This window comes from Somniosus microcephalus, chromosome 7 (assembly GCF_052327205.1).
Source record: "Somniosus microcephalus isolate GS21.2 chromosome 7, FLI_Smic_1.0, whole genome shotgun sequence".
NCBI lineage: Eukaryota > Metazoa > Chordata > Chondrichthyes > Squaliformes > Somniosidae > Somniosus > Somniosus microcephalus.
In genome coordinates this window covers 104,698,117-104,712,886 of record NC_140993.1, presented here as the reverse complement: position 1 = coordinate 104,712,886, position 14,770 = coordinate 104,698,117, and the positions used below count along the sequence as shown (strand labels likewise).

The window sequence follows — 14,770 nt, the reverse complement described above, 5'->3', positions numbered from 1 at the left end:
CCTTGCACTGTTTATTTCCCTTTACTCAGTTTAGTTTTATCATCGTGACACGTCTGAGTTATTGCTTTTCCTGACTTGAGAATCCTAAAAGTGGCTTGATAAATACTGGCACAATAACCAGCGCAATAGATTTTTTTAATTTGGCATGAGTGTTTATGAGTGGGTTATGGCTTTGGCCAAATAAACGATGAGAAAGAAAGAGTGTTATATTCCGGGAGGAATATCGCAAGCTGATGACGTCTATTGGTGATACATGGTCTTAACGTGACTTGCACCGACTCTGAAAAAAAGAGAAGCAGTCTGATTCATGAATAAAAATCCGAGTGCAAGTGCACAACAAACAATAGTTCATAAAAAAGCTAAGATGTAGACAAATGTTTACAAAGACATCTGTTGCTATGTGTATTTCAAACAGTGTTTGCGAAGATTTCTGATAATTGCATATATATACTAGTGTGGAACGGTGGCAAGTTGAACGGCACCAGAATCTCAGCGACGCCTCAGTGAATTGCCGTGAGGAAGATTTTATCAGATTCAGAACTAAACCTGGACCAGATCGTGCACAACACTCAACCAAACTGCAATAGGTATGTGAGAGGCAGCAAAGTTAGGTTTTCTACAATCTAATTGCTAGGCGCTTCTGTCTTACCACAGGGTAGGAGATAGAAAGATAGGTTTTGTTTTTTGAAGGATACACAATATGTAATTTTCTAACTTTGTATTTCTCTAATATCAAGTCGAGCTGCTCATCAAATCGAGTTAATTTCTTTATTGGAAGAATTAAACGTGAATTTTGCTTTCTGCTTTTAAACTTTTGATATTCACTTTACAGATTAAGAATGTCTAACAAAGCGACGATAGCATTTATGGTTGTGTATGGGATCATAATGCATTGCAGTGTCTACTGTTCACCGACTGGTGTGAAGTACCCAGGACTTAGGTAGGTAACTGTCCCTGTCATTCAGTGGTGCTCAGTTTTCCTTCACACCTTTCTGATTTGGATCTTTTCTTTGTTACCACCTGTTTACTTTGCATTGTATTATCTCCCTTCTTTGCCCTGCTCTTCTCTCCTTTAAGTTACTGCTTCCAGTGGGTAGGTCATCCTTCCATGTGGAGACTTTTACTTGTTGACAGCGAGTGATGCGAGCGCGATCCCGGGCGCCCCGCTCCGGCGATGCCTCTTGATTTTTATCTCCCAGTCTTGATTTCGCAGCGTGGGAGATAGGAAAGGATGAGAGAGGGGCGAGGAGCAGAGAGAGAGAGAGAGAGAGAGAGAGATTGAAAATTATATTTTAAAAGACAGAGGGATTTAAGGCAGCGGTAGGGAGTCGTACGAGGTGTGGAATTAAAATAGATAGAGACGGGAGCCGGAAACATGGACAAGTTAAATGGGAACTAGAAAGAAGAGCAAAGGGAAGATGTAAAAGAGCCAGCCGAGGGCAGAGCCACAATGCAGCGCCAGTTGTTTCTTCTTATTCCTTAACAAACGTGCTGAAGGACTTGGAGCAAAACCTCAGGAGCTGGTAGGATTTTGCTATTTTTTTTCCAAAAAGCGTATTTTATGTCGGTTTGGAATTCTCCGTGAGGCGTTCAAGAATAATCTGAGCCTATTAAAAAGATCGCAACAAGGGATCGGCTCTGGAATAGTGTCGAAGGTGGTATGTCAATGCTTGTTTATGTGGGGTGAAAGCCTATAGCAGGCTTGGAGTCTTTTCATTTTGCTGAATGAGAAGTAAAAGAGAGAATCGTGTGATTAGCATTAATACTGGATAGAGAAAATACATATGGCCGTGGGTTGACTGGACGGCACAGGAAGTCGAGTTGTATGGTTGGTGTGATGGAGTTGAGTGCTTGGCAAAATGAATGTAGAGACTGAGCCTAATGGAAGTCCCGAGAGAGTCGGTGTGAAATCGCGTCAATTACTGTCATGGGGCGAGTAGGAGGAGGAAGAGGCCACTGTTGCAAACGCGGGCCTGCTGCATAAGACCAGGAGCGCTTATTAAATATATGAGCTGCAGACTTTAGAAAACTCGAGTCAATAACCAGTCCAGCCCTTGCCGAAATTTAAAAAATCGATGTAAGTCCTCTGTTTCTCTGACGAAAGGTTCTTCAAGCTTGGAGGTACATTTGCTATTTTTTTAGTAATGCTGTGATTTTCTTATAGACTTTTGAAGTTTAAAAAAAAATACATCGAGGGTTTTGCCTCTTTCGGAGTACATTGGGAAGTTGCAGTTTCGGAATATAATTGCACGCTGGTAAATGACAAAACGTTTGGTGTATTGGATCCGCAGGGCACCTTAACAAATACTGGGAGAAATGTTCTCGCAGTCCCAGTAAACCGGGAGGGACCCGTATGTCATTCCAGTTGTCAAAAAGTTGCTTTGTAATCACCCAGGAGTTAAAAAATGTCAACATTACTAGCATGGCGACTGGAAATAGCGCTTAATGGTTAAAATATCGAATCTTATGCTTAGAAACCATTTCATTGGGTAGATGGGTGCGTGGAGCGTGAAGGTAACTAGAATTAAGTTTAAAGTGTTAGCAGTGCTCGTGCATGTTTGGTGTTCGATCTATCGTATCCTGAGTATGGTGGGTCTAACATTAGGAATACATCATTGTTAGTTGGTTCTGCGCATCATTTTATGATATTGTCCCCCAACAACAGAGATCATTCATCATTCTGGTCAACAACTTCTAGTGTCAGATGTTTAAGTCAATGATGACAGTGAGGGGATTGTTAACAGTAATAACGATTACTGACAATGCAACGTTTTTTTTCCTGATCGTTATTCCTCTAAATAAACTCCTGGGGTAAATATGAAGAACAATAGTGATTTTACATTAGTTCTTTTGTTAACAGTATGGACCGGTTAAAGTATCGAATTCTGGCCCACGCCCCATATGATACCCGACGTTACCCTGTGGGGGAAAAACATGAACATTTTGAACGTTCATTTCGCCTCACTATAAGAGCTACGAAATAGGCCTGTTGAATTATTCACGTTCCGTACAGACCACGGACCCCCCTGAGGATAGGGCAGTGTACAATACCAGAAAGATTCCTGTAGAGTCCGTGGATTTCGATTTACAGGGTTATGAATTACTTATGGGAATGGAGAACGTCAGAACAAGTTGGGCACCACTTGTTAGTTTGCTCACGTCTGATGTGGGTCTCGGTAGACTCTTACATCAATGCCTTAATCTCAATACTAAGCAGAGCTCAGCTACAGCTATGGAAAAGAAGTAAATCACAAGCAGAGAACAAAAGGAAAACAAATGAATGTTCACCACCAACCACTTCGGTGTCATTTCATCATTTTACCAACTGGTGCGTATAGATCTTAATCTTTTTGTTCCTTCCTAGGGTTGAAGATGAGGCGTATGATGAAGAGGGAAACTCACTACCGGATTTGACTTACGAAACTGATCGAAATGGCATCCGAATTTCTTCATCGATGATCGATGATATGAACACGTTATACTATCCGCCGGAGAAAAGGTGACTTGAGTTTATATTCGTGCGAAAACATCCCGAAGTGCTACCTCGACCTTTGATCGGCAGCAGTGTATCGGAGTTTAAAAAAATATTTTTGTATATTTACTTATCAAATATTCATTTTAAAATAAGGACACTTTAAACAAAATCCGAATTATTAAAGAAGCCCTGTACGGGTTACGTGTCAGCGAGATAGCGCATAACGTGGGTTTAAAAAAATAGCTTAAATTTATGCTAATCAATTCAATAATTAAGATGCCAGACCCGTTCGTCAAGAAAGCTCTGCAATGTCGAGCAATTCAAAAATCTTCAACATCTAGCAGTATTCATTTAAGATAATAGAAATTAGGGTTCCGGTGACATTAGCAGCGAATCCTAAATCTATTTTGAACAAATAATTAATTTCGGGTTCTAGTTCTAATCGTGGATCACTGATGTTTTCTTGTACGTGGCCTTTGTGTATCTCAGAACAGAAAGACACGCTGATGGGTTATTTAATAAACGCCTAAGGGCATTGATGGCGCAGGAAATGGCAAGGAATTTCGTTCACTCGTTCATCCCTTCAAAACGCGATGGGTAAGTTTTTTAGCACTTGGAAATACTTTTTAAAATTGCGACGTCCCAATGAATCGTTTTTTAAATTTTTTTCTCATACTCTATTTAGGTGGCCTTACTGCTTCGTCGCATCCATCTCGTTTGTTCCTTTTCTTTATTAATTTTCTCTGCTCCACTCCCCATTGTCTCTTCCAATCTGGTAAAGCCATGTTGGGTACCCCCCTGGGAATGGGGCTGTTTACATTAGTTATGAAGATCCAGGATATCACTCTTCATGAACACAACATGCCTCGTTCTGTGTTTGGTGTTTGGCGAACTACCCAACAAGTAGCAGTGCCTTTCAATTGAAGTAAATATGAATCACATTCGCCTTCCAAATAACCGCCTTCGTTCATCGCATTGCTCGACCTGTCAAGGAGCGAATGAGGACTCTACTGTTTAGTGTCATGGGAATTGCGCGAGTTTAGTGCAGGATACGTTTTAATCTATATAAGGAGTTGCACATATTATATGTAAACGGTCTTGGAGTTTTGATTTTGTTTTTCATCTGCAGTGGCAGCAGTGTTGGAATGGATACAGAACCCCTGTCAAAGCGACACTCCGATGGCATCTTTACCGACAGCTACAGTCGTTACAGGAAACAGATGGCTGTCAAGAAATACCTGGCAGCCGTCCTGGGGAAAAGGTATAAACAAAGGGTTAAAAATAAAGGACGCCGAGTATTCTATTTGTAGCGATGAGTGAGCACCCACCCTGTGTATACAGCCCTATCCAAGATTCGTTTCAAACGACTGAATAATCATCGCTCCTCTGTTATTTAAACATGTATTTATGTATGAAGTAAAGCCATTAAAAACGAATATTTTGATAAAAATATTGTTTTTTGTAAAACACGAAAGAACGCGCAAATCTACTTTGTGGACGATTCATTTTTGGGTTATATATTACAGAGCAAAGTGTGCACAAGAACAATATCCGTCTGAGCGGCTGGTTTTATATGAAATACATAGCTAGCTATAATCGGTGTAGGTATGTTGGGATATTGTTTCTGTTTGTGTGTGCATATACTGTATTCGAACTAAAATTAAAAGGATAGTGTTTTTCATCCACAACAGCCCTGAAGATATTAATATTACCCAAATTTTCGGCGACATAGACATTGAAGCCCTGCTTAGGCTGCTTGAAGGGGATTATGATATTGATTTGGGAGAATTGCTGCAGCAGATCTCCTTGTCGGTGAGTTCCAGCATAGGCTGCTTTCACACAAGACAAATTAAAGGGGCAGTGGCTCCCATTAATAAATAGCTTCTCAACATTATACTAATCGACTTCAAACTCACATGTCGTGTCCAGTCACCGGGTTTTAAACAGCAAAGTTAACCGTGGAACCAAGGTGCAGATGTTAGGGAAGGAGGGACTCTGACGGGCTGGCTGACGAAGTATGATGTACGGCTCTGTTAAAAGATGGTTCTGTCGTTCATTAATGAGATAGACAATAATTAGGAACATGGGAATCAGCAGTGCGGGAGCACAAGAACCACGTTTTAACACCCACATCATATACAGCAGATCAGCCCCCAAAATAAAACGTAATGTTAACAGTCAATTACATTGCAGCTGCATTTGCCATGAAATACCTCCAAACGAATGCAGTGAGATTTCCTGCGAAGTATGGGAGGTAGTCTCACACGAAGCTTTGGTGCAATATTGTTGCACTGTGCAATTAAAAACTGCTGCTTCCGCTAAAACACTAAACCCTGATAATCTGGTTATAATGGGGGAGGGGAGCAATTAATACGTTTTTTGCGGATCAATTTGCATTCGAATGTTGATTTGCTTACTTTAAGATGATCTTAAAATCGATGATCTGAAAAAATGGCTCTGCCTGTCTAGAAATTATAATGTGAACGATCGATTTAACTACCTTTGAGAAACAAGGTTTCATTTTACCAAGGCGACTAAAGCAGGCATGTGAGTTTCAAAAGTTCAGACCACACCTTGGCACAACGCGAAACGGATTCACCCTTAAGTGAGCATTGTGCAATATTTAATAACTAGTTTTATAAACATTAAATTTCAGCTAACCCATAAACGTCCTGGTCATGTAAAACATTGATTACTAAAGAAGGTCATCGTAGAAATTACAAACTATGCGGTTTTGTTTATTTGAAGATTTATCTGTAGAGATAAAAGAAAAACAAAATCACTCCCACGCAAGGCGGACGTTTCAAATATCCTTTTGGAAAACAATAGTAGCTCATAGGCATTTGGAGCGACGCCTGTATGAAATCAATCTTATTTTAATTTTGCATTCTCCTCCAGGCAAATTGACCCAGGATGCAGCTTGCAGCTTTGGTGCCTTGATTCGTCATTTAAATCGACATGAATTACAGAGGGTTTATTTTTCTTTTACCTTTTTAAAAGCGGCCCTACATTGCTGCAACACACCAGCTTACATTTGAGCCTCTTACAGTTCGCGGATCTCGTGGTATATCGTTGCAAGTTGTGTAGAGCCGGTGAATTCTGTACTGCGCTACGTGTGGTGTTCAGCAGAGATTACTAATTATTCTAGACGTTTTAATAAAATGCTGTGCTTCGTTAATGTTCGCGTGACCAAGAGACAATTGTGTATATAGGGACACCAGATGCCTTACTAAACTTTACACAGACTAGACATTTGATCGATTTTGATTAAACAGTAATAGAAACTGCAATTCTGGACATATTTTTATTTGCGCAGTTGAGCAAATTAAGGAATCCAAACGAGATTAGGCGCGTAGCTGTGCTTTAAATAGGATTCGATCATCAATGTCTATCCAAACACTTTGTAAAGTTTGCATTAATACATTTTTATAAACACAACTTCGTCTAATCTTTGCACATGTGCTGCCAACAGACTTGCTCTTATGCTATAATTACTGCTTTAAAACTATATTAATCCTAATTCTTAAAATATTCTGTGATGGACCGAAATAAAAGTATAATTATTTTAGGGACAATACGGTATCTTTATTACCGCACAGGTGGCCATCCTGCGCTTTAACTGTGTCTGATATATATATTAAAAACTCTGTTCGAAGTCTGACATCGCGAAAGTTACTTTCCGGCTAACCATAAAATGACATCTCACAGCAGCCAGCGGGTCACTCACTTTCGGAGCTCTCAAATAATAGATCGACTTCTAGTCAACCTGATTCCCACCCGACAGCCCCAAAGGTAGCGAGAGTGTTGACAATTCAAAGCGTGCCTCTCCTGTAACACTTTAATCCCACTTGCCTGAATTTATTTACTCTTCCACACTAAGTCGGAATTAAACTACAATTAGTTAGCGGCTAACACTCGGCAACTTCATTTCATTCAGTTTTAAGTGAACATAAATCGCCCAGTGGGCACACGGTGCTTCAGGCTGCCCGAACACAGCACTCGGCTTCATTTGAGTGTAATCCGGGAACGCTGCGGGGAGCAGTGGGGCACACAATTTCTCTGGTTAGACTAAACAGCGGTCGCGGGTTATTGCTGGGTTTTACACCGACCAGTACATTTCTTATTCTCCCCCAAACACTCGCAGACAAATCACAGACACAATCACCACTGGTGAACGTGCACCCGCTCCCAACCCAGGTTGATTAAAACAACCTAACTGCCCACAAACTCTTACAGGTACAGGGGAGCGAATTGGTTAACCAATAGACTTGTCCACAGCTAATATATATAACAATATACAGCCTTGTGCTGAAGCACTAAGGTATGTCTGAAATTTAATCAAATGCTCTTTCACTCATTTAAAAGCTGCCGTTAGTGGCTATAGTCCTAATACTGACTGAAGTATGCAAAAGAAGAACAATTTTAACCCATGTAATTGTGATCCTTCAGTCTAACCTGAATAATTCAATTTCCTGTACTGTAACATTCTGCCATTATAATACTGAAAATTAATTTGTTTGACGTGTTTAAGGCGGCGCAAGGTGGCGTGAAATGGTTTCCATAGCATAAACAGTAAAATGAATGTTTTAAAAGTTCCCAGGTGATCGATTGGAATGGCTAAGGACTTTTTAAACAATCTAAAAAATAAAAAAGTTTAATGCAGGTAAAGAATTGATTGTCCCTTTGGCTCATCAATAATGTTAAAATTTAACTAGCATTTGGGAGCAAGTCTGTGGAGCTTTGTGTGTCAATGCATTTATTCATTCACCAAACCCCACCTTTCCTGGCAGAAAGCAAGGTGAAGCAGGCAGTATAGCTCTGGTCTCCCAGCTCCACATCACTCTAAGGCTGTCCTCATACCACAGAGACCAGTATCTATAGTGTGTGAATTGCAGCTGATGGACCGGAGTTACACTGCTGGCATTGCTGTGCAATGCATTCTGACCAATGAGGAGAGAGCTCTGTGCATGTAGGTATCCATGCACCCACAGAGATTTGCTCCCCAACCAGTAGATTTTTAATGGGCAAGAGTGTCAGTTCTCTCCTAACACTAGAATGATTCAAAAATATGTTTAATAAAATGCCCAAGTGCCCCGAATTACATGTTTAATGTGGTTGCCCACCAGATTGGAGTTACACTACACCCAGTGTGATGCCCAAGTGTCATAAGACTATCTACTAGAAGTGATTTTACAAGTTCTGGTTTCAGTGTGCACAGGAGTCAGATCAGGATCCGGTTCTTGAGTTACACTGCCACTTTCACATTGATGTGCAGTCAAAAGCGATTCGCATTGATGAGAAAGCAATAGTATAATAGTTCTGTAAGCAGATTCTAGTCTCTATCTCTAGCAGGACTATGGGGAAAGAGCAGTAAGTGGGACTAATTGGATAGCTCTTTCAAAGAGCCGGCACAGGCGCGATGGGCTGAATGGCCTCCACCTGTGCTGTATGATTGATTCTATGATAACTGGGGCATAAAGGGAATATTTAGAATTGAAATTCACATAACCTCTTTAACTAACTGTAAGTGCAGGGCCCATATACGCAGCGTCTGATACTCAGTTCCATTGACTGATACCGCCCGTTTTGCGCCACCGCCCGAGACGAAGTTCTAGGCCAATATCTGTAGTAAATTGATAAAATCACACTTTTTAATTCAGTTTCAGTGTTATAGTACTCAATGATAAGTTTGGCACTCATCTCAGGCCAGTACCTGTGGAGTGGTGTGCACAGTCTGCAAGTCTGAATGATAGCGCTGGTTCCTGTGTCACCCTGTTAAATGACAGGAGCTGTGCACACGTTGAACTGACTCCCAAGGTTCATATTACTATTTCTGCATTGCTGCACATCCACAGCTGCTTCACTTAGATACAAAAGCAATATTATGGAGTCAGCACATTACATAAAAGTCTCCAGGTGATTTTGGGTTGTCAGTATTGCTGCCATATTAGCGAATCCCTTTTAATAATGGGAGGAAGAGGATGGCAGGGTGGGCTCTCTTCCAGCATTGAAAACATTAAATATTATATTAAAAGATTCTCAGAACACATAGTTGACTAGGACATTTTTAAACATGGCTTGGCACTGGATTATAGTGATGCGAAACCTAGATTATGTAAGGCTATCGCTAGGTAATGAGTTTACACACCTTAATAATCTTTAAATGGTCTCATACCCTTTGGTATTAGAGATGGGGTGAGAAAGAGTTAGATTATTGACCTGACTCCTGAGTTATGTTACTGCTTTTTCATTGATGCACATTCAAAACTGCTTTGCACCAATGCAAAAAGGGTAATATAGTTACAAAAAAAAATCAGGTTATTTCAGATTGGCAACATTTTTGTCATAATAGTTAACAGCATGGTTGCAGTTAGGGTCATAACTAGCAACCTGAAGTTTTTACCATTCCTCTCCCAGGTCAGAATAGTAATAATTATATAAGAATCAAATTTTTGTTCTCTGTCATTCTTTTGTTTATTTCTGGATGTAAGAATTCATCACCATGTAAAAAGTTTACATGCCTTAATAATCTTTGCAAAAGTTAAATTAATTCTAATATTTTGTTTCTTTTTGAAGTGTATATTCTAGAAAGGCAGTAGTTGCAAAGTCTAGCAATTCTACCAGGCAGCAGGAACATGGAGAGTAAGAAACAATTTGTAAACAGTGAGAAAAGGGGTATAAGGGACCCAAATATTTATGAGGATAGAACTGGAGAAAGAGCAGGGAAAAAGAAACAGAATCGAAAAAGACAAGGCCCCCGGAATTTGTGGTCAGCGGCAAAGCTGCCCACAAAGATCTCATGATCTCGGTGGTGAAAACTTAAGGTTACTCGATGTTAAATTGATTGTAGCGCTGTCAATAGGGTAACCCAGCGCGACGCAGCAGTAACATCGTAAAGTTGTCTAAGCAGCCAATCACATTAAATAATTCTCACAGATAGCAAACCAGGTTCTATCATAATGGAGAAATTTGACATTCCACAAATATAAAATCTGTTTCATAGGGCCAGAACGGTTGTTCAGTAGTCAATACACCATTAAATCCCCAGTTACACCTAATCCAACAAGGCTTATCTTTTAATGGGGTGTTTAACAGCACAATTAGATCGGAAAACCTTAAGTTTTCATTAGTTCAACTGATTTCATTGATTGCCGGCAGCCTGTGGCGGAGCAGGGAATGACTGACGGCAACTTCAGGATTTCTGTGTTTATCTGCGCATGCGCTAAATCCTGAAGTTACGGTCAGTTTTAGCAGGGCAATGATGGCGAAAATTTACAGTTCGCTGTCATTACCACTGGAAAATCTGGGCCAAGAAATATAGTTGAAAATATATAGGAGCACAAAGAATAAAAATGAAGCTAAATTTCGGGTGTTCATACAGTTATTAACTTATATGGGAAAGCAAATGAAAAATACAGGTAAAGCAGGGGGAAAAGGTGAAGTGGAATTAAGGCTGGTAATGAACTTGGGAGTACTGTTACAATAACATCAATACTGCTATGTTCCTCTTTCTGTTTGTGTTTTGAACTTGGGGAAGAACCTTCTTGGCGCAGCCACATGATTTCCTCAGTGTTTTCACTGTTGATCTCCCACAGCCCAGGTAAGCAAAACCTGTAGCGTTGATATCTGCCTCATGCTGCTATTCACCAGCATGAGCTCCCCGCTCACATTCTTCTGCTTAATAATAAATAGGAAGACAAGGGCATCAGTTGGTTCTCTATTTCAGAGCAACAGGCAATGCAGCTCTGTACTTTGAATTTGTTTCTTTTGCAAGGTACTGGTTTCTTCTTTGCTCCCAGCCCAGAGGAAATAAAAAGTAAATGGGAGCCAAAGCAGAGTAACAATTAATGAATAAGAGTAACACTTGGGGGTCAGTTTCAGTTCTGCTGCTGTTAAATGAACAGTGCAGTTCAATGCTGTGGCTCAGAGGCCTGCACTTGGTACAGCCCCTGCAATAGTGGGTCTGATACAGGCTGCATGTTGCCCAACATTGCTGTAGCACCTCTGGAATAAAAACTGTGGTCGATGGCATCAAATCCATATGCCAAGTGGTGGCAGTTCAGAACAAAATAATTACAGATATTGGAGAATCAGGCTATCAGTACTCTTTAAAAAAAATCTTAAGTATCTAACAGTTACAAATCATTATCATTGACTGTTGATACCACTTTTCTTGTATGTTCTGAAATATTTTTGTCTCAACAGTGAGTCTGGATGACAGTGTGAAGGATGGTGGTATAAAAAAACCCAGCAAATGTTGGAAAAGTGAGCTAGAAACAGAAAATGCTGAAATGCACAGTAGGTCAGGCAGCATCTGGAAGAAAAAAGGGTAAGTTAAGGTTTTGAGTTTGAATGCTTAGCAACCTTCTGTGCATTTCCAGCATTATTTATTTTACGTCTGCTAAAAGTCACTGCACCTCTCAGTGTGAAGGAACTGATGTGCCAATAATTCAATTCTTTCACACTTGATGACATTAAAGGGAATATGACCACATGGATAGAAATGTTTGGAGGGTAGAAAACAAAGGGTAGAAGTAAAATTAAGTTTCCCAGAATAGTAAGGTGTGGTGAGTGGTGTTCCATAGAGGACCATGTTGGAGTCCCTTTTATTTACTGTAACATATATGATGTGGACTTAGGAATTGAGGGAACAATATTGACATTTGCTGATGACACCAAAATGAGGGTATGGAAAACTGTGATGAAGATTGAAAAAGATCAGAGGAGGACATAAATAGGCTAGCAGGATTGGCAGAAAGTTGGCAGATGCAGTTCAATGCAGAAAAATGTGATATAATCCATTTTGGATGTTTTAACGGAAAGGAAATTAACCTTAAATGGTAAGATTTTAAATGGAACAAAAGAGCAAAGTGACCTTGGTCTGTAGATACGCAGGCCATGAAAACAGCAGTACAAGTCAATAAAGCCATAGTTTTGTATCTATAGGCATAGAATACAAGAGCAAGAGATATGGCAAACTGTAACAAACTGGGTATAGTAATGTAATGGAGTGGTACTGGACTAGCAACCTAGAAGTCAGGAATTTAGATCCCAAAAGTGAAAATTGTGAGATTAAATTCAGTAAACCTGGGAAATAAATTTGGTTTTGCCAGTCTCACCCACATTCTGAGAACAAATAAAATAAAAGGTAATTTTGAACTTAAACAAGATTTTAATTAGGATTAGGGTATACTGTTTTTGGGCACCACATTGTCGGAAGGATGTAAAAGCAATGGAAAAAGTGTAGTGGGATTCACTAGGATGAAATCTGGGATGAGGGGCTAGTTATAAAGAGAGATTTGAGAAGTTAGGGCTCTTTTTTAGTAGAAAGTTAAAGGTTGACCTGGTAGAGATTTTCAAGATTTTGAAGGCTTTTCATAAGGTAAATTGAGGTAGATTGTTTCCATTGATCGATGAGATGGTAACAAGACGGCACAAATTTGAGATAATCACAAGAAGTCTTATAGGGGAGAACAAGAAAAAAATCTTTATGCAAAGGATGGTTAGGATTTAAATTCCTGTATCACAATCCATTGTTGAAACAGAATCCATAAATTGCTTGAAAAAGAGGAATATTAAAGTGTATGGGGCGTGAGTAGAAGAGTGTGATTAGACTAGCAGGCTCACAGAGAAAAATACCAGTGTAAAGTTGTTGGACAAAATGGCCTGTTTCTATACTTATCGCATTCTATGATTCTATGGATGTACACATTTGAAGTGACAACGGTTACTGAAATGCCTTCAGAATGACTGTATCTACCAATTCCGATCAGCGTACAGTTCTGGACACCACACCTCAGAAAGGATTTATTGGCCTTGGAAGGAGTGCAGAGCTGAATCACCAGAATATTACTAGGGCTCCAAGGGTTAGATTATGAGGAGTGATTACATAAACTAGGCTTGTATTCCCTGGAACATAGTAGGTTAAGTGGTGATTTGATTGGGTTTTTAGGATTTGAAAGAAATTGATAGAATAGATAGAAACTTTCCCATTGGTGGGGAGTCTAGGACAAGGGGACATAACCTTAAAAGCAGAGCCAGACTATTCAAGAGAGAAGTTAGGAAACATTTCTTCATGCAAAGGGTGGTAGAAGTATGGAACTCTTTCCCACAAAAAGCAATAGATGCTATCTCAATTCATAATTTTAAATCTGAGATTGATATATTTTTGCTAGCCAAGGTTATTTAGAGATATGGAGCCAAGGCGGGTGGATGGAGTTATGATACAGATCAACCACAATCTCATTGAATGGTGGAATAGGCTTGAGAGGCTGAATGGCCTACTTCTGTTTCTATGTTCCTATGTTAGTACCATTGATGATGCTCACAGTGCTCACTGTTTAAACAAAGTTATTCAAAAGAGCAACAGAAATAGGAAAACTAGTGTACTAATGTTAATGACAATTATTTTTAACCTTGATTTTTTGAAAGAGGTACCAATCAGACTTATGCACATATTTTCCTTTTGTTGTTAATGCAATACAAAAGTTGATGCAATCATAAAATTCTTTAAGTGCAGTTTAATAGTTCACAACTTATTCAGACAATTCTGTACTAATAGCATTGGTACTGAGGAGACATGTCACCACTGTAAAGTCTGAATGAGCACGTGTCAATGTTTATGTTGCAAATGCTTTTTTTGCTGGTCACAGTTGGTCTGTACTGCATGTGATTGCTTGCATATTCCTAAAACAAAATTTGAAAACAACCTTTTGTAAAGCTTCACCCATGTATACGCACTTTAAACATAAACTAGAGAGCAAAAGTGTGCACATCTATTTAGTGGTGATAGACCCCACTGTTTTAGATTTGCTTTATTATTTTACTGTATTTGATAAATTACAAAAATTGTTTTTCACCAGTAGAAATTTGCTAATAATGTGGTTTTCAGGTAGCTGTAGACTTTGGTCCTGAATTTTCTCAGAGCCTGGGACAGAATCCCAACACAAAAGTGTTGGGAGTGGATCAGTGAGGGCGAAAAATTAGTTGTGACCCGGAAACACTGAGTCTCTGCTCCGTAACTGTCAGTTTGTGATATCCTTTGGGAGGCGGGGGTGAGTAATAGTTCCTCCCACCTCAGAAATGACCTGATGTTAAAAAGGAGGTGGGTCTGGTGGAATGACCTCCTTGAATAGAAAGATGCCAGCATCCAGGCCAATGGAAAGGCACAAATGGGGCTCACAGGTGCATCCAGGCCTGAAACTTGGCTTTGGATATTATCAAGCAAGTCGGTCCTTTTCTAAACACATTTTTATTGACTTTTCAGCTTGTCACACCAGCTCCTTCCCCCAGCAT

At 39.8% G+C, this 14,770-nt stretch overlaps 1 protein-coding gene across 1 annotated transcript; it reads left to right on the top strand.

Annotated features, from left to right (window-relative positions):
* The first annotated feature begins 289 nt into the window (after positions 1–289).
* On the top strand, positions 290–5,024 carry LOC147114823 (glucagon family neuropeptides-like). Its single transcript, XM_085992111.1, has 5 exons — positions 290–587; positions 833–940; positions 3,365–3,499; positions 3,965–4,072; positions 4,605–5,024. The coding sequence occupies exons 2-5, from the start codon at positions 840–842 to the stop codon at positions 4,783–4,785; spliced, it is 525 nt and encodes a 174-aa protein (XP_085848237.1). The 5' UTR covers positions 290–587; positions 833–839; the 3' UTR covers positions 4,786–5,024.
* Positions 5,025–14,770: the final 9,746 nt, after the last annotated feature.

Coding starts and splice junctions, on each gene's coding strand:
- LOC147114823 (XM_085992111.1), top strand. CDS start 840: ATGTCTAACAAAGCGACGATAGCATTTATGGTTGTGTATGGGATCATA. Junction 3,500..3,964: donor TACTATCCGCCGGAGAAAAG/GTGACTTGAGTT, acceptor TGTGTATCTCAG/AACAGAAAGACACGCTGATG. Junction 4,073..4,604: donor ATCCCTTCAAAACGCGATGG/GTAAGTTTTTTA, acceptor TTTCATCTGCAG/TGGCAGCAGTGTTGGAATGG.